General features: G+C 36.1%; 3 protein-coding genes across 5 annotated transcripts in view; 2 read left to right on the top strand and 1 right to left on the bottom strand.

The window, feature by feature from the left end:
• Positions 1-2632: 2632 nt before the first annotated feature.
• Positions 2633-4644, top strand: LOC143465016 (uncharacterized). The gene has a single exon (XM_076963131.1). It carries the CDS (start codon positions 2702-2704, stop codon positions 3728-3730), a length of 1029 nt encoding a protein of 342 aa, XP_076819246.1. The 5' UTR covers positions 2633-2701; the 3' UTR covers positions 3731-4644.
• Positions 4645-4746: 102 nt separating this feature from the next.
• On the top strand, positions 4747-6279 carry LOC143465015 (receptor-interacting serine/threonine-protein kinase 1-like). Its single transcript, XM_076963130.1, has one exon. The coding sequence runs from the start codon at positions 4747-4749 to the stop codon at positions 5788-5790; it is 1044 nt and encodes a 347-aa protein (XP_076819245.1). The 3' UTR covers positions 5791-6279.
• Positions 6280-11813: 5534 nt separating this feature from the next.
• LOC143465008 (ATP-dependent RNA helicase DDX51-like) overlaps positions 11814-18916 on the bottom strand; it is a 20928-nt gene continuing 13825 nt past the window's right edge. Inside the window, exons 1-11 of one of the 3 annotated variants that reach the window (XM_076963113.1) lie at positions 15650-17354; positions 15065-15494; positions 14782-14932; positions 14417-14556; positions 14147-14328; positions 13829-13930; positions 13187-13511; positions 12909-13056; positions 12380-12479; positions 12067-12232; positions 11814-11985 (exon numbers count right to left, since the gene is read on the bottom strand). In XM_076963113.1, the coding sequence (XP_076819228.1) occupies positions 11839-11985; positions 12067-12232; positions 12380-12479; positions 12909-13056; positions 13187-13511; positions 13829-13930; positions 14147-14328; positions 14417-14556; positions 14782-14932; positions 15065-15494; positions 15650-15672 (1914 nt within the window). In that variant the 5' untranslated portion in view covers positions 15673-17354 and the 3' untranslated portion in view covers positions 11814-11838. Of the gene's footprint in view, positions 11986-12066; positions 12233-12379; positions 12480-12908; positions 13057-13186; positions 13512-13828; positions 13931-14146; positions 14329-14416; positions 14557-14781; positions 14933-15064; positions 15495-15649; positions 17355-18916 lie in introns of those variants that run through there. The other 2 variants (XM_076963112.1, XM_076963111.1) reach the window with 2 other exon arrangements.

Here is an 18916-nt window from a genome sequence, read left to right as displayed (position 1 = left end):
TGGATGGGCGAATACGCAACGGCGATAAAGGAACTCCCAAAAGACAACTTTGTCGGGGAATAATTGGGTGGTTTTGCTTGGGGAATCTGGAAAATCAGCTTTTCTTCAAATGATGGTTAACTTATAAACACTGCGTGTTGTCATACAGACTAATTCCGAAAATAGGTGAGTTTTTAAAGGCTGGCATAGCCTATCTGGAGACTAGATTCAGCCACAGAATCAACTGACTCAATTAAGCCTCGGTTTCGTTTAACTGAGTGCCGGAGACTTTTAAGCTGTGATAATTTTAAGCACCTCAGGTAACGGCTGCCGTGGATAAGTGTTGTGAGTAGCTGCGGCAAAGTATAGCCTATAGGCATAGTCCCACCCCAGGCCGATAACATTTACATATTGACGATTACATAGCAGTTGTGATTTCTTGTGGTAGCCTAGCTTACATCCATTACTGCGTTACATAGAAAAAGTCCTACGTTTAGGTGACATCCCAGATAAGTAGGCTATTCAAAAATTTGGTTCAATGTCTGTATTGTAGTATATATAGGCAGTTTAGTAGTTAATGACAGAAATGAACATTATTTTGGTTTGAAATTTTTTATTTTGTGTAAAAATATCAGTCCCTGCTTAATGTTAATGGTTCACGGCCCAATGGAAAGCGTGCATGGTACCTGCACACACACGATTCATCAACATTCACGGTAAATAGTTTATCTATCACTCCGGTTTGTTATAAATAAGCAAAAAAAGAGTGGTTTGTTTGAACGTCAATTTTAATGAAGATAAACAAAGATTTGACATTTCAGTGTGCGCCAAACGTTGTGTATATGCTCACATGATTTCTTGTCGAAACTGCAGAACTTTTGTGATTGCCCTAGACCAGTGTTTCTCAACCTTTTTAGCCCATGGACTATTTTCCTTTTAACATAAGTATTCGCGGACTCATGTAATAGGAATAAAAAATAAGTTAGTTCAACACTAAAACTGTAAGATAAAAAAGCAGAAGCGTTTTGTTTATTGGGCACATATGCACTATAAATCTCAGTGAGAACCTTGAAAATTACGACCTTTGCTCAACCTATCTCAATGAGAACTTTGTCCCTGGACTTGCTTCACAAGTTTGTCGAAATCAGGAATTATGGTTGTCAATGCACACCTGATATCATTTTCCGGTTGAAGTTAGTTCTGGTATTTGGTTTTAAGCATAGTTAAGTTGAAAATCCAGCTTCACACAAGTATGTAGTCGGAAAAAAGCAAAAGAGCTATTGCTGCTTGTTTGTAGAGGTCGGATAGATTAGGTTCCTTCGAAAGAACATTCGCCCAAAATTGAAACAGAGAAACAATTTTGAACTTGTCTCTCCACATCTGTAAACTTTGCAGGACAATCAACTGTTCAGCGAAGCAATTTATTTCTGAATTAACCTCTAACGCTGACACCTCAAAAGTATTTCGTACCCAGTTAAACATCTTGTTATAACTGTGGGAAGGAATATATCGATCCAGCTCTGAAACAAATGTATCGAGGTGCTCAAGAAAGATCCGACGAATACCGCGCAAACGCATCAATGCTTTCTGTTACATCTAAAATATTTTTGTCTTTTCCCTGCATAGAGCCATTCAATTGGTTCACATGGCTGAAAAAAATAGCTAAGAAAAGCAATTTGGCAATCCATTTGTCATCGCTAAAGAGATCAACAAATTCATGTTTCTGTTCTTTCAAAAAGGTGCTGATTTTATCTCGAAGGTTGGCCACTCTCTAGCTCCAGTACCTTTCCTCGCGATAACCAACGAATGTTAATTGGAACAGAAGCCCATTGTATTCTGCCCCCATTTCTTCACATGATACAAGAAATAAACGAGTGTGCAAGGGACGAGATTTAATAAAATTGACAACAGAAACAACTTCTTTGAAAACTATGGCGAGGTCTTTTCGCCACCAATAATGCCTAAACTGGCTTATGCACAGACATTTGCAAGCACAACCTGGTGTAACGTGCGCTGGTGAAATTGCATTGCGAGAGAAGGAAAGAAACAAAAAAGCTCTGACACTTGGGAACTTCTTTTAAAAAAGAGAAAAAAGGAGGTGATTTGCACGCCAGGAATTGGAAGAAGCAGAAGAGAACGAAAGAATTAAGGAATAATTCTTGGATTGGATTGCCACCACCGTAACAATAGAAATAAACAAGACTCTGAATCAGACTATTTTAAATTACCAACAAACGAATGTTGTAATTACCAAAATTATCCAACACACCAAGGTATTTCTTGCGACCCCTACTTTTTGAGGCGAAGAACCGTCGCGAAAATTATGACCTATGCCTAATTATATACGGTAAATTAATGGGCTTGCGGACTCACAAAAACCTTACGCGGACTCAAATGAGTCCGCGGACTCGGGGTTGAGAAACACTGCCCTAGACCTAGACCTAAGTTTTTGTGCAGATATTAGCCCTACATTGTAAAATAAATTTGTACATAAATATACTCAATTATTTCAATACTTTGAGGGGAATTTTCTCAAAATTTTTAAACTAGAGCTCATAGATACACCATGACCTTGATATTATTCATGTTGTTTTAGGTTTATCAATTATTTATATTTCTATATCGGCATCTGAAATGTAGGTCATATCCATATCACTTTATTTTGTTCAACAGATTAGACATTTAATTATTTTTTAAGTAATCACCGGTGCACTATTTGAAAATGCCGGCTCATCGAGTATTTCGTTCTGGTGATTTAAAATCAAGTCTACAAGCTTGTGATGACCTTGGATCAGGGACATATGGACGTGTAATAAAAGTCTACAATACAAGGTATGGGTGTGCTGCAGCCAAGGTTTTCTCAGTCACTGGAACTGTGGAGAGGCAGCGTGGTACAACACATGCGATCGTTGAATCCGAAGCTAATATTATGGCTTTAGCCTCCCATGAAAATGTTGTTCGTTTTTATGGAATCTGCTGCTGGTCGCATTATTATGCTCTGATCATGGAATATGAAACAGGAGGAAGTCTACATGATCTACTAAAAAATGATCAAGTTAGCCTTTTACCATGGAAACTACGGCTTCGTTTTGTATATGAAACAGTGAAAGCCATTGTCTTCTTACACAATTCTGGATTAGATGAGCGCATAGTGCATGGAGACTTGAAATCCAGTAACATTCTGTTAAGTGAATCTCTTCATGTTCGCGTTGGGGATTTTGGTGCGGCAACACTTGCCACCAAGACCTGTGATCAGACCAGCCCACGTCACGACAGCAAATCGCGCCAGCACACTGTTGTGTTTTCTGCACCGGAATTTCTGTCTGATGTCTTTGGCGTGCGGCACCCAGACATGGATATCTATAGCTTGGGCCGTGTGACTTACGAACTGCTTACTAGAGAAACCCCCTTCTATGATGCTACATTTCAGGACATCACAAATGAAATCGTTCACGGAGCAGTGCCTTCAGATACAAAAATCAATCAAATTCGTGCTGAGATGGTTGCAAACGCTGATGAAGATTTAGTCATCTTGGATTTCTTCCGTCAGTTGATGGCAAGTTGCTGCACAATTTCCCGTAGTCGGCGACCGGGAATTCTTATAGTGCAACAAAATATACGTAATCTCATTGAGACGGTGTCCTCGACAGTAATGGCAAAAGCAGTGCTTGTGGTTGTGAATCAAATGAACACACAACGAAATGAAAGTGAACCCGAAGTGCGCAAGCCCTTAACAGATTTGGTTATATAATGACAGCTTTTTTTGCTGGCTAATTGTACCAAATTTCAAATGTTTCTGACTTGCATACAATTCTCTTACAATGTTTCCCGATTTTTTCACTGGATTTTGTTAGTTTTTGATGGTTATGCATTTCAATAGTTTTCACTGTCATTTTTTGTGAGATAAGTATTCTTATTTGGTATCTGTCACAACTTTTAGGCCATGCTTTAATGGTGAAAAACTTGATAAAGCTAACTGTTTGATGTAATTATATTTCTCTTGTTCATCATCATTAAACAGTAAATTATTTACAATATTGTGCATCACATTCTTTGCAATTATCATTGGTTATCCTTTTAATATTATGAACTTTTGCAAGGATTTTTTGGTTTAGTTTTAGGCAAGAAAGTGCTGTAAACGTATTCATCCATTGTTTATGGTTGCATAGAGGTGAACTGCTTGACTACATTCCATTGTGACTTGCAAGGCAGTTCACTTCACTTAAGTTTTCATATCAATACTTTACATGCTTCAAGCCAATGTTTGTAACACATTAAAACTTCTAGATCGTGTAAATATTTTTTTAATGTATACTGTTTTATTTTGTAATTGTTTAAACGTTACTTTTCTGTCATAGAAAGCCTTGAAAAGGTTATCGTAAGTTCAGCTGCATATTTTATTTTTGATGAAAGAGCTGTCACACTCAATCAGCTCTACACCACCGCATTTCCACCGTTTAAGTAGACAGTAACCGCAAATCATGCAATGCATCACATGCTGGTGCCTGAAGTCCATTGTTTTCCCCAAATATGCTTTCCTTATGTGTATACATTATGCTCATGTTACCATTTTGGCTGAATGCTTTTTGATATGTTTTGTACATAGTTTCTTCATATTATATTGGATTTTATGATGCTGTAAAATTATTGATTTTTCATATTAGATCAGTCTAGCAACATACAGAGGTGACTTGTTGTGAATCCCTGAAGAGCGATGTGACCTGAGTCTGTACACAGTATTCTTGGTGACTAACAGAAGAGTAGAAAATGAGCTCGCGTGTTTCTTCAATACTGCAACCAACTCGTAGCTACGATGCAAAAATAGTAAAGACAAGTTTTTCTGATGAAATAGGACATGGAAGTTACGGAAAAGTGCACAAAGTCTATCATTCAAAACTCGGCTGCGCTGCTGCCAAAATTTTCATTGTCACTGGTACAATGGACAGACACAGTGACGTGTATCGGTTGGTGGAAAAGGAAGCTGAGGTCATGGCTTTAATAAATCATGAAAACATTGTCCGTTTTCATGGAGTATCTTGCTGGTCGCACTTCTTTGCACTTATAATGGACTACCAGCCAGGTGGAAGCTTGCACACACTGCTGGAAAATAGCCTTGTAACTGAAATTCCTTGGAAGCTGAGGCTTAGATTAGTTCTTGAAACAATCAAAGCCATCACGTATTTACAACACAGTGGAGTTGAAGACCATAAAGTTCACGGAGACCTAAAAACCACCAATATCTTGCTGACAGAATATTTACATGTCAAAGTAGCCGATTGTGGCGCTGCCATGCTTGCAGCGAAGACTTGTGATCGCAGTAGCTTCGAACCTCACCAACTATCACGCTTGCATACTGTTGTCTTCTCTGCACCAGAATTTCTTCGCAATGTCTTTACAGAGAAGCATCCTTCAATGGATTTGTTTAGTTTGGGAAGAGTAATTTACCAGGTTGTCACCAGGGAGGTGCCATATAAGAGACAGAACTGCCAAAACATTACCGATGCCATATTAAACGGTGCTCTTCCTTCTGAAGATTGCATTCCACTGATCCGAGATGAACTAGTTGAAACTGCCAGTGACGACTTGCGCATTTTTGATGTCTTTGTTAATACCATGCATCAGTGCTGTGATGAATGCCCAGAAAATCGACCCACTATTAGCCATGTACAAGACAGGGTTTTAGCGCTTATGCGGCAAACTTCTTCTGTCCTTATTTCTCGAGCGGTCCATTTTGTGATGAATCAAATGCATATAAGATATAATGAAATCCCTCCGTCAGGTCTTAAGACTTTATATGAATATGTTAGGTGAAGAAGAAAAAACGTACATTCAGCAGCTCTATTTAACTGCAAATCTGCATTTTGTTCTGGCAGTGCTGAAAGCTGTCACAGCCTTTCTAACCACGGTGACTATTTTTCGAATGATTGCACAATGGGTTTTGCATGGCTGATCAATTAAAAATATATATCTGATAAATCAATATATCTGGTAGTAGTTATCAATGTACCTTTAGTTATATGTTTATAGATAACCATCAAATTGTTATGGTGGCATTGTTTTGGTAGCATTATACTTTATTTTAGATTTATAAGCTTTATTGAATATTAAAATGCTTTTATCATGAAGTTCATTTGTTGTAATAGCTGATACAACGAAGTTTATATGCATTTAGATTTTGATAGACTGTGGCTTTGTACAATTCCGTTTTGTATTGCTTTATCCACTGATGAAATCTAGCCTGTGCATGTTAACTGGTTACTCAATAATAAACTTTCAATGGCACAGAAGGATGTCACTTAGTTGTAACCTTGATTTCTTTCCCATATCGTGGAAGTACTGCAAAGTACAAAAGCTTGTTGGATGTTGCAATGCATTCATTTACTGAGTGCTGGCCTCGCAATATGCTGTCCATATTCAATACCCAGTGACGCTACCATCGTGATACCCTTTGGCAAGTCATTAACGACACTTGCTCCAGCTCAGTGGTGGACAGTTCTATATTTGGACAATCTGATAAAAAAAACAATTAAAAAATGTGTGACAATCAGAACTTGCACACAGGCTAGCTCAGTAGCTGGGGCTCGAGCGATAAGGAATCATCAATGGGTTTAAGTGTCCCAAGACTTCCCTCAGTCCGAGGATAGCTACACCATACCATTCATATACAATTTAATTTAAGATTTTGCTAAGCATAAACCAGTTTCATCACCAAATTTCATATATTTGAATGTATTTCCAAAATGCTGCTGTAATGTGGTACCGAGCACCAAATCTGGTTCACGTGAATGCGAGTTCTGTGCTAAAATCTCCTACTTTCAGTACCTGCCTTTTATTGTGTGATTATCAAATATATGAGCCCAATAGATGTTTGGAAGTATATTTCGACCAGCTAATAAATAAGTTAGCTAAAGTTCTTTAATCTGAAACGGATTGCAAATCACATTCAAGCAACTTTATACAAATAAAACACTGTTTAAGCCAATGTAAGGAAACTATGGATACTTAACTACTGAGTAGTTCACTATAAACCAAATAACAAAGTTAAAAAATATATGTACTTTTATAGCCCTTTAAATTTATGAAAGTTTTTTAAAAGTCAAAGCACTTTACATACCTCACTTTCTGCATACATACCTTTTAATTTCTAACACATACGGCGTAAGATAAACTATAGTAAACAATTTAATTTCTTTTGAATTTAACTTGATATTCCGAAATGGCTATCCCTAGATGTCAATACACTTCACTTACTTCCAGAGTTTGCCATAGCTTGACAAAATGGAACACAACCATAGTTGTATGCACAGTACTAGTACTTGCACGATCTGTTTAAAACATTCCCATGATTTTATGGCAGCAGTGTTGCTGAGTACATTTTTAATTACACTTTACGGTACATAAAAATATCATAAACAACGTCATCTATGGTTCCTTTTTATATGTTCATTTAACCGCTCCTTGACTCGATAGGAATATTTGCAATGAGGACAGTTAAAAGTGACATCACATTGGTGAGACTTCTCATGTCTTCTCAAATTGCGTTGGTGCACAAATGACTTCTCACAGTGCTCACATTTATAAGACCTTGCTCCAGTATGCACTTTCATATGAATGGTAAGCATTCCAGATGTAGTGCAGCGTTTCGAACACAGTTTGCACTTATATGGTTTTTCACCTGTGTGCAAACGTTCGTGACTTCTCAAATCCCCCGACTGAGTAAATGTACGGTCACAAATGTTACATTTATATGGTTTCTCCCCTGTATGAATTCTCTTGTGTACAATTAAGGCATGTTTTGCTGAAAAATACTTATTACAAGTATTGCACTTAAAATGATGAAGTATGTGATTTTCTTTATGGTTTTCTAAATGCTTCTGCAAATTTTTCCTATGCATATATTTTTTATTGCACAAGTCACAGGTTATCTCTTTTTGCTTTTTTCCATCAGAATTGTTTGAGTAATAACCAGCACTGCCTTTTAGTAATTCATCAAAATTGTCAAACAACAAACTTTCAGGTTTGTCTGTGACATCACATATTAGTTCCACAGTGACTAAAGAATTTTCGCTAGGTTGGTTTCGACCATCGTCAGCACTATTGACAGCATTACTGAGGTCCTCCCAAATGTTTTCTGCAATGTATTCACATTTTATCGGCATCCCATTGACAATGAACTTGGAACCACCGTCTTCCATGGTCACTCTCTGATCGCAAACCTAGCAGACTGATGTATTTCGTAAACTAATTACATACATACTAGCCTATGTTATAACCTGAACACTCTAGAAAAGATAAACAAAAATTTTGAGGTCTCTTACTTCTGCACTTACATTTAAAGAACTGAGGTAATATTTACTTCATGGTAATGTTGGAGCAGGGGTGTCCAACCTTTTTGGCCAAAGGGCCACATGCGATTTACGAATGATTGCGCGGGCCACTTGAGTGTTTACGGCTAATTTCTAATTAAAACCCTCACACCAAAATTCTAATCTTAGAAACAAATTGTGATGCAATAAAATTAACTTGAACAGTTGTGCACCCCTGCACTAGAGACTATAGTATATTATCTATCTATTGCTCTAGTTTTTATATTATCTATTATCTCTACTATTTATTGCTCTATAGTATAGAGCAATAGACAAAGAAAGCAAACAATAAATGCCAATTTCTCGGAATGTAAGTTCGCCATAAATTACAAAGGCGATTTAGTTGATGTTATAAGTCATTTTGAAAAATACCACCGGTTGGACACCTCTGTGTTAGAGTAAAGAAGTATGGTAGACTCCAATTAAGTCAGCACATGTGCAAATAATGGGTCAGTTCCTCTACAACTACAGCTTTCATCAACTTGGAACTTTTTTACAAAAATTACACAACACAATAATACATTACTACAGTTCCCTTGCTCCCACGCAAAATCACCCCTAGGTGAAATTTACAACTATACTTACTTGAAAAACTTCTCATTTAGGCCTTTGTGAACATAAGTGCATAAGCGAACAACAGATAAGCGTCGGAATTTTGGGATTGTGAATTTGTGATAGACCATAGCATAAGATTTAGAACAAACATTAAGGTCAAAAAGGAAAATACCAAAGAGCGCAATCTTCTTACTGTATTGATTTGGGGGTTCCCCAAATTGAGTTTACATATTTTTGCATAATCCTTTAGAGATTTTTCATTTATGTTATCCCAGTAGTATGTAGATTAGATTTAAGTTACTTTAAACTTTCCGACAATGTAAAAACAACTAGATACGAATTTAAAATTCAAGAAGCATTAAAAACTTATTAGTTTAACCTGCCACTAAACAAGTAGGTTTTCGAAAATGGTATGGTAGGCTACTTTCATTTTTTTTTTAAACTTTCTACACCCGATAATAACTTTGTGGTAAGCTCAACGCTTTTTGACATTTTCCTTTTAAGTTTTCATTTTTCTCGCCTAATTAACATTCTTTTGTTGATTGCTTAGCAGGCAATTATTGCTATACTATAATAACTATATACTCTTGCGTTTCTTAGTTAGAGTCAGATTTGTAACTTTAATTATCATTCCGCTGACATTATCAGCTTCACTTCGATTAATTGGGAATAAATTCTTAACTGGTTTTTATATGAGATGACCTCGAGGCTGTCTGCGCGCTTGACAAGAATTAGCTTGCACCTTTAATGGAGTCGGATAACATACAAATTCTCGGAGACATTTCTCACCCTTTCCTATGCACCGGTTAGAGATGGCCGTGATGCCTATTATGTGTCAACACGAACTGTTTTGAGAAAACTCCCTAGGTCGGAGCAGATACTTAGGATGTCCCGACGGCAAAAGCGCAGACAACCACATGGTGGGTTTGGCAACCCGGCTAACCTACCATCTTATTGCACAATTGTGTTGTTGCTACCTTGCATGTTTTAAGCACTTGGGCTTTGCCACTTTTCCTCCTCGTTAATTGTTCGTGAGCATGTGTTTCATTGTGCTATAACTATACGAAGCTAGCATAGTAACTTTCGCTCCGCTCAATCCTATGGCGATAAACAAACAATACAATACATCTTACCGCGTTAACGTGTGCATTTTATCACTTGGACACCTTCACTGTTTGCTTTCAATATCTCAGATACTTAACGCGTAACAACGCTGTAGACTAGGCCTAGCTGGTATCATTAAATTAAGTTGTTACCAGTTATTGTCACTCCTGGTGATTACTGATTTTATACAGTAAATACCATACCATGGATATTTAATATATTGCAATCTGACTCTTAGGAAACGATTAGAAGGTTGCGAATTCTGTCTAGAAATTCCTAAACTTCAGTTGAATGGTTTATATGATTTTTGAGACACTGAGAATCTGATTAATATCGGTTTTAATACTCTTCATTATTACTTTAAACAAACACTAAAAATTACAACAATATTATTATATATATAAAAAAATGATTTTAAGAACCAATTAGCAATCAAGCGCATCACTCTACATTTCACATTGGCTTAAGGAATTATTCACAGAGTTATTACGATCTATAACTTCTCTTTCATTGAACTTTTAAAACTCTAAACTGGATACTAAAGAACTCATACTAAACTAAACTAAAACTAATACTAAAAAAACATAGCATGCAACGATACATTTATACGCTGAAGGAGATAATAAAGAAACAGAATTCCAACTTGAGGCGCAATGCGTTTATCAATAACAGGAAATGATTTGGACTTTTAGACTCGAAGTTTTACAGGTCAGGTGATAATTTCAATTTAGAAATTTTCAATAAAAGGAAACGAATGTCAGTGAACATTGTGTATTTTTATGTTAACTATGCTATTAATACGAGGTCAATCGTGCAGATAATCATTTTTTACCAATTAATTTGTCAATCACATAGGGGTTATTTCGAATTCGGCAAGCTCATAATGCAATGTAAATAACATGTTTATAAAATAGGATGACAAGTATGGGGTTATCTTAATACAATAAGTTCAAAAGTGCAAGATAGATAGCATGTTTACGGAACAGATTGTCAATCAACTATTCTTCGGCAAGTCTGCAATTATACCGTGAACTGAGATTGAACTTATGGCAAGTATGACTTTATGTAATAGCGCGATGAATACCGTAGCAAAAATATAATTATAACGACACAACGTGGAAGACAATGGAAACAGCGTCTTCCACTCTTGTCCGTTGCACTGTAACATCTCGCTTGTCTCCCCAATTTTAAAGAGGCGTTTAACAACAAAAAATGCCATAAAATCCTTGTTTGTTTTATTATGCAATGAATTTACTAAAAGACTGGTTGCTCGAAAAATCCTGCATGGGGGCTCTCTGAAATTTTGCATGTCAATTTAGTATGCTTTGAACTACCATCAAAAAATTATGATTCAAACATTTTAGATCATATTGATCTTAGTTTTAAGTGTTTGAAGCCTCCTTAAAACGTACCACAAACGCAAAGTCTGCGCAGCTTACCAGTAGGCCTACATATACTCACTACCGTACTAGACAATAGATAACAACTACCGAGTATCAGTCTGCCGTATATTATAATCAATGTATCGTTATCAATCAATATTATCTTTTTGGATATTATCAAGTGACAGACGAGCCTAATCGCTACAGCGCGACGAGACTTTGTAATTTGTCCCCTTTCACTCTGTTTTATCACATGTATGTTTAAACACCTATAATTAAATCAACACTTTTAATGTTATTCGAAACATGCAAACGTGTGAGCATCTCTATGTTATGTAAAGTCAGCTGTTGGCGCTATTCTATACAAGAAAATAGTGAGACTATACTTCATCGTCTCGACGTCTCATGTTATATCTAATCACTCGTGTTCAATTTATTTTCAGTGCATTGTATTACTTTTTCATAGACTTTAATTTTTCTGCCACTAACGGCAAAACTTTTTCATAAACAGGTGCGAGTTTTTGCAGCTGTTTCTCTTGAACTTTCATCCTTTCAATGCTCTTCCTTGCGCTTTTCAACATATTCTTGAAATGATAAACCTTTACAACAATAAAAAAACATCCATCAAACAATGACTGAAGCCAGATAACAACTTTAAAGCAAGGTTTCAACAGACGTACTTCTTCATGTTTGAGCAAGGTGTAGGCTGTGCCTGCCTCACCAGCCCTGGCGGTTCTTCCAATCCTGTGGATGTAAGTTTTTACAAGCGATGGAGCATCGTAAAGAATAACGTGCGACACTCCTTTCACATCCATTCCTCTTGCCATTGAATCAGAACAAACCAAGCTACAAAGAACATGAAATATAGCATTGGGAAAAAAAGTTTAAAAAGCAACTCCCCTCTGCTGGCAATTGCTGGGCGTTAATAAAAGTTTAATACAAAACATGTTTCTTGCATTATAAAAGGAACCAGATTCCAATCGTGTAGCTTACACATTTATATTTCCTGATTTAAAGTCCTTCAAAATTTTTGAACGCCTGGCAGAAGGAAGATTGGATGAGAATTCCATGCATTTAAATTCTTTATGGTCACCTGTTCAGAAAGACAAATGCATTATTTTTCTGTTAACCACATGCCATTACACAACTTTTACTGCATTACAGTAAGTCATCGTTATGGTATGATAATTTATCTTTATACTCAGACTGAGAAATGTCTTTGCATGACTTAAACCCGACGATGATTCCTCATTGTTCGAGTCCCGATCACCGAGCTGGCCTTTGTGCAAGTTACGATTATCACACATTTTTTATTTTGCTTTTTTTATTGTGTTGATCCTAAATTTCCATTTAAATCTTTTATGGTGAGAATGTCATTGTATTATTTTTACATGCTGTATTACAGTTAGCAATAGGTTAATATCGCTAGGTTAATAACATTAACTTATGTAGAACAGTAGGTGTTAAGATAATTCACACACTGTAACACACAAAGAACTACATAATTTATATATCCACTTGCCGGATGTCTCAGCATACATTTGCAGGAGAACAGAAAGTCTCCTAGTGGTTTCGACAGTGCCAGCGAAACACAGAACTCTCTTTAATGGCAGAACAATATGAAGAATGATCAATGGCTTATCCCCAGCACTGCACTTTATCATGTACTCCTAAAAAAAAATTAGTAAATGAATAAATTGCTCTAAACATCTATTAATTATATGTCATGTTAACATTCAATGAGCAATAACAGACTTAATACGCCATTACATGAAAAAAGTTTTAAAAGAATTAATTTACCTTTAACCCTAGTGGAGTTGTATATTTTCCGACAAAAGTTTGGCCTGTGCTGTTATCGTTGTTCTCAGCATTGGCTTCTAATGACTTTGTAACAGCCGTGTACAACTGTGGCTGAAATAAATTCAATTTTTCAAGTTTTTCTGGGTCAGCGCTCAACGTTGCTGAAAAGAGTAGTTTCTGCAACGGAATGGTTCGTTTGCTGAGATTTTTTAAGCTGAAACTTCCCGGTTTGTCACGTTTTTTGTAAACAGAGGTTTCAACCAGATTCAGCCATTCCTGTTTTATCTGGTCCATCATCCGATCTGCCTCATCAACTACAACAAACCTTCAAATTTTGGTAAAGTCTGTTAAGCCCTGAATTGTACATTTCAAGTTGAATTTTGTGTATTGTGTATTGTGAATCTGAATTTTATGTGTATTGTCTCCATTCAAGTGTAGCACATTTTATATTCTAATCCATGAACTATATGATATTCAAGCATTTCATCCTAACAAACGAGGAAAAGAGTGAAAAACTACTTGGTGTATACAAATGCATTGTTTGGTAATTTATGGCAAAAATCCAAAAGTAGATGCATTAATACATAATTTATTTATTTACTTATGACACTAATAACACAACAAATATTATTAAAATCTCACCTTAAATACTCAAGGGAAAATTCTTCGGTAGAATTTAAATGGTCAACAAGCCTTCCTGGTGTCGCAACTACAATATCTGCAGGAGATGGTGTTTTTGTTTTCCTGAGTGCAATGATCAAATTGTTTAAAGATAGTTGGTAATAAACCTGATAAGTAGAACATATAATTGCAAGGTTTAAAAGTTAAATCATATGAATTTGTCATTTATGCTTTCCATAACAATTGACTTTAAACACAGGTTACACAACTAATGTTTACTTTTCATACAATAAATGATAATTAAAACACGTTTAGCGTAATCCAGTGGATTAAACATACCCATAGTTAAGTAGAAGACTTTGTTCTTGTGCAAGGCTGCCCTTGGTCCCAGTTAAAATAACACAACGCAAACATGTATTTTCACATAAAGACATAAAAACTTCATGAATTTGTGCCGCCAACTCTCGCGTGGGCAAAACGATCAGTGCTCGAGTTTGCGGAACCACACGACGAAAAAGTGACTAAAAGCATATTCAAAATAAAATTCATTATTATTTGCCTTTAAAATGTGTAAGAAATCACGGAGAGTTTTCTGAGTATAAAGTGTACCTGAACAATGGGTAATGCAAAGGCTATCGTCTTTCCGCTGCCAGTTGGCGCACTGACACAAATATCATTTGGACGAAACGTGGATATGCCTACACCAAATTTTGTGTCTCTCAATATGGCTGGTATAAGGCAGCGTTGAACTAAGGAATGCAACGAGATTGAATTAAGAATGAGAAATAGGTTTCTGTTAGAGTGGACTTGTATTAGATACACCGATATGATGATAGCTATATTATGCAATCACTAATTTAATTTATGTACAGTAATTATAACTCAAAAACTGGATACACAGAAGAAATACAGTGTATATTTTAGCATGGTATATTATTGTGTAATATGCATGAAAATGTAGTACATCTAAATACCGGGGAAAAACCTCCTTATGCCCATTTTATGCAGATTTTTAACCAAGACTTCATCAATTTCTTTAAACAGTTCTGATTCATCTGATAAATCACATGACACATCCTCAACCACATATGGATGCAGCAACCAATCAGGAAGATGTCTTTTAACCTTAAGTTTTATGTTCAACTTTACATCGTTTAGAAATTGCAAGTTTTACACAATAGCCATAATTTTGCCGGACTTGACACTCACTAAATTATTATGTAATCGATAAGCTTATATAATAACAACCCAAATCACTTTATTAACAGCAATGTTGTCATCATTTCCTAGAATTGTAAATCCAGCAGCTTTTGCAAGTTTGAAATGGTCTATGGGGTTATAATCATCATTTAAGATATCAGTATTGTTGCTTTTAGTGCTGAGTGCTCTTTGTACAGATGAAGTTTTGTCGTTTTCAGAAACCTCTACTAAATTCTCATGTTTAATGGCAACTTCATCATTTACAGTTTTATCAACACTTTTGTTGTTATTTTCTTCTTCAGATATAGTATTTTCTTGTTTTTGCAATTCGTCTGTTGTAGAATTGTTTATCAATTTTTCAACGTCTTTGTTTGGCTTTTTCTTGTCCCATTTTTTTCTTTTTGCTTTGGTCTGTAATTCCTTCAACAATTCAGAGGATGGTCGTTTTAAATTGTTGTCTTCGACAGCTGACTTGTCACCAGTGTAACTGAGGACGACAAAAAACAGAGAGCTGTCAGATTATTATCAATGAGACAGAGTTTGAAAATCAAACACAAATGACATCAACTAGTAAATTAATTCTATATACATTAGACATTAATTCAAAGAACATTACTTCAAATAGTTCGCTCGTTATCTTACCGATTAATAGTGAATAGAGCCATTTACAATAATTTTCTGTCACTTCTATGGAAATTCTACACAGCAAAACGTTTAAATAGCGCTATATATATTCTGCTTTAGAAAGTGCTAGAAGGTTGTAAAGACATCACAAGTTTTGCACGCAACTATAACTTGATTTCTGCATTTATAGCTGTTTAAGTGCAATTGTGGTATTTTATTTTGTTCCCAACTCCCTGTATGGAAAGTTTGTATCATATGCAAAAGATCTCCGGTGTGGCGCGGAAGCAAATGTCATTATGCCACTGGCATAAATATCAGCTTTGGCCTTTCTGGCGTGGCGTCACAAAAAACATGCTTACAAAGATTGCAAGTGCAGTGATATTTCCTTCACTAAATAGTTTCATCTCTCAACAGTAGAAACTTGACAGTGGCAGTGGCACAGACAAGAAGGGGGAAGTTAAAGCCTTTTCAATCAACTCCATTTATTAAAAAAAAAATCAGTTGCGGCGAAAAATCATTAGAGTTTTGATACCATCGTGGCTTAAACATGGACCATAATTTTGCCGTCACAAATCTCCCTGTGCTGAAATGCAAGCTTTCCATACAAGCCCGACTCTCAGACCAAATGGTAGAGTTACAACCGAGTCATCGAGTCACAAGTCAAGTCTTTTGGAAGAAGTGACTCAAGTCAAGTGGAGTCATTTAATATCTAAAACCAAGGCATATCGAAATCAAAAATATTGTTTCTCTCAACAAGAAAGGTCAAAATGTTTTACAAATTTTTTCTTTTTGCTGCATCATACATTGTTTTAAATTACATTTTGATGTGTTTGGAGGGAAAAAGAAAAATTTGCTTTAGCTTAAGAAACGTAATCAATGGGAACTGACTCGAGTCAGGGCAAGTCATACATGCAATTTTATAGAATGGGAATCGAGTTAAGTCAAAACTTTGCTAAAAGTGACTCGAGTCACTGAGAGGAGACATTCAGTGATTACGACTCTGCCAAATGGCGGGTCTAGTGCATAAGTGAACAACCAAATGACGTCACAATTTGGGTAGCAGAGGTCTAGTATATAAATGCATCATGTCCCTGCCTCTTCGAACTACTAATCAGCAACTACATGACGTCACCAATTAAAGGGTGCTACTTAAAAACACCATGCTGCAATTGGTTACGTCACGAAAAAATTTTAGCACAGGCTCAGGAAAAACTGCTATTGGAAATTTGGCTAAACATTACGGCTAAATGGATGAAGCCAACCATGCACATTCATCACGCTTGGATAATTCTATTTGTCTTTCAAAGTTTTACTAGGAACTTTTTCCCCGCTATGATTATGTCCTTATTTTGTGTTTTATGCAAAGCATTGTGGCGTCCCACGTTACTATATAGGCCTACTACAAACGCAACAGTCGTATTTTACAGTTATAACAAATCACCGATTAGAGGGTAAATTTAGATCGTTTGGCGGCCATTCATTGTGTGCAAGTGTGAAGAAAATTTGCTTCAAATTTTTCTCGGGTGTGCAGCTGCCACAAAATACAGACCGGCACAGAAGTTCTCACTTCTGCACTAGACCCTAAACGACAACCGAATTTACAACCCAAGCAAAATAAATAGCTTACAGTCTGGATATTATATAAATTACTATGCTATAAGCTTAGGTATGTACAGCAGGATTTACATAATCTACCGTACACGCATTGCTATATTTCATGATAGGATTTATTGATCAAATATTGGTGCATGGCTGCGTGTTTTTTTGATATCGGTGAAGTCCCTTAAAAAGATTTTCTTTTGGTATTTTATTTTGTTTTAGAGTTTTATATGAAAATCTATTTGCAGGAAGATTCAAACACTAGCGATTTCGGAGTTCAATCATTGAAATAATTCAAACATTTTAATTAAAACCAAAGTGTATGTATAATTTAAAAATTATATTAAGATGGGCAAAATATTTTAAGATCAAAATACTGTAATAAAAGTTAAAAGAATAAAATTTTAAGGTCAGAATATTTCTTAAATAAAAAAGTGATCCACAACATTTCTATGTATTTTTTGTTTTAAAACAAAATTAAAATAATTTAGGTGATCTCAAGGGCTACCGTAAACTGTCCAGTGCTTCCCTTTCCCTAAACTTCAATTTATTTCTTCGATAATAATTTACACCAAATATCAGTTGACCCTTATCCGTTTTTAATCATGTCCATTATGCACACGCATGACTCACTTAATATTTTATGGATTTGTGACTGACAGATGACGTTAAACTTGATAACAGCTTTCAATGAGTTTTATAATTTGCTATCTCAAAGTGGGATCGCTTTCCGCTCAAATAAAAAAACATCGTTGAACTATAGTTTATATCTTTATAATATCAAAAAAACGTAGGCGTAATGTGTTGGGAATCAGGCCTCATCTCTACGTGGAACAAATACCAGGGACGAGATGGTAGACAACATATTTAATAATCAGACGCTTTTGAACCATTATCAAATGTAGGGCATACTGCGGAACAATTACACCGCGAAATTTATAACCACAGCCGTTAAAAAGAGAAAATTTGACCGTAAGAACTGGCAGAACACCATAGATGAGTTCGTGTTAAGAGTTGAAAAGAAGACAACAATCACTATTTAGCAATGCAATGCAGTTCTCAGCTCCACCATTATTTTGGCGTCGTGTTAATCGCGCAGCAAATCGGCATAATCGAAAACAATACATTTGGACGACCTAAATCCTTTGACGAAACAAACGGAGCTGCGGCAGCTTTGTGGGTCATTCGTTAACAGCTGGAAAACCTTAAAATTGTTAAACCCATTTCAGTAACACAAATAGATTAATTCAATTAACGGTGTAGTCACTACACTGTAGTGCGTTGTAATTAGTTTTGCCTTTTTCTGTTGCTGGCATTGTTCCATTGTAGGCAGCATGGCCTATAAATGCACCCACAATTAACTGGTACACCGAGAATATGTAGACCAAAGAGACAACGCAACGTTATCGCAAAGATCCCGATACGTGACGTCTCTCCAGTGTAAATTTCGCCAGGTTGCTTACTTGCTTATAGCGCGTTTTGCTTTGCTGTGGTAACCTGTTGCTGCATGTGTAGTAGCCTAGAAGGGTTCGAATTTTTCAGCAATTGTTGAAATTGACAGCTGAATAGAACATAGATCGCTCCCAGATAATCTTTACTTTACCAAAAACGCGCCTTTCGGTTTGAAGATAGATAGATAGATATGTCAGTGTGAAAAGACTTAGGAATGATAAAAAGTCGCAAGAC

Source organism: Clavelina lepadiformis, chromosome 7, assembly GCF_947623445.1.
Source record: "Clavelina lepadiformis chromosome 7, kaClaLepa1.1, whole genome shotgun sequence".
Taxonomy (NCBI): Eukaryota; Metazoa; Chordata; class Ascidiacea; order Aplousobranchia; family Clavelinidae; genus Clavelina; species Clavelina lepadiformis.
This window is presented reverse-complemented; position numbering and strand designations above follow the sequence as displayed.

Excerpts from the sequence above, each read along its gene's own strand:
- LOC143465016 (XM_076963131.1), top strand. The coding sequence starts at position 2,702 with ATGCCGGCTCATCGAGTATTTCGTTCTGGTGATTTAAAATCAAGTCTA.
- LOC143465015 (XM_076963130.1), top strand. The coding sequence starts at position 4,747 with ATGAGCTCGCGTGTTTCTTCAATACTGCAACCAACTCGTAGCTACGAT.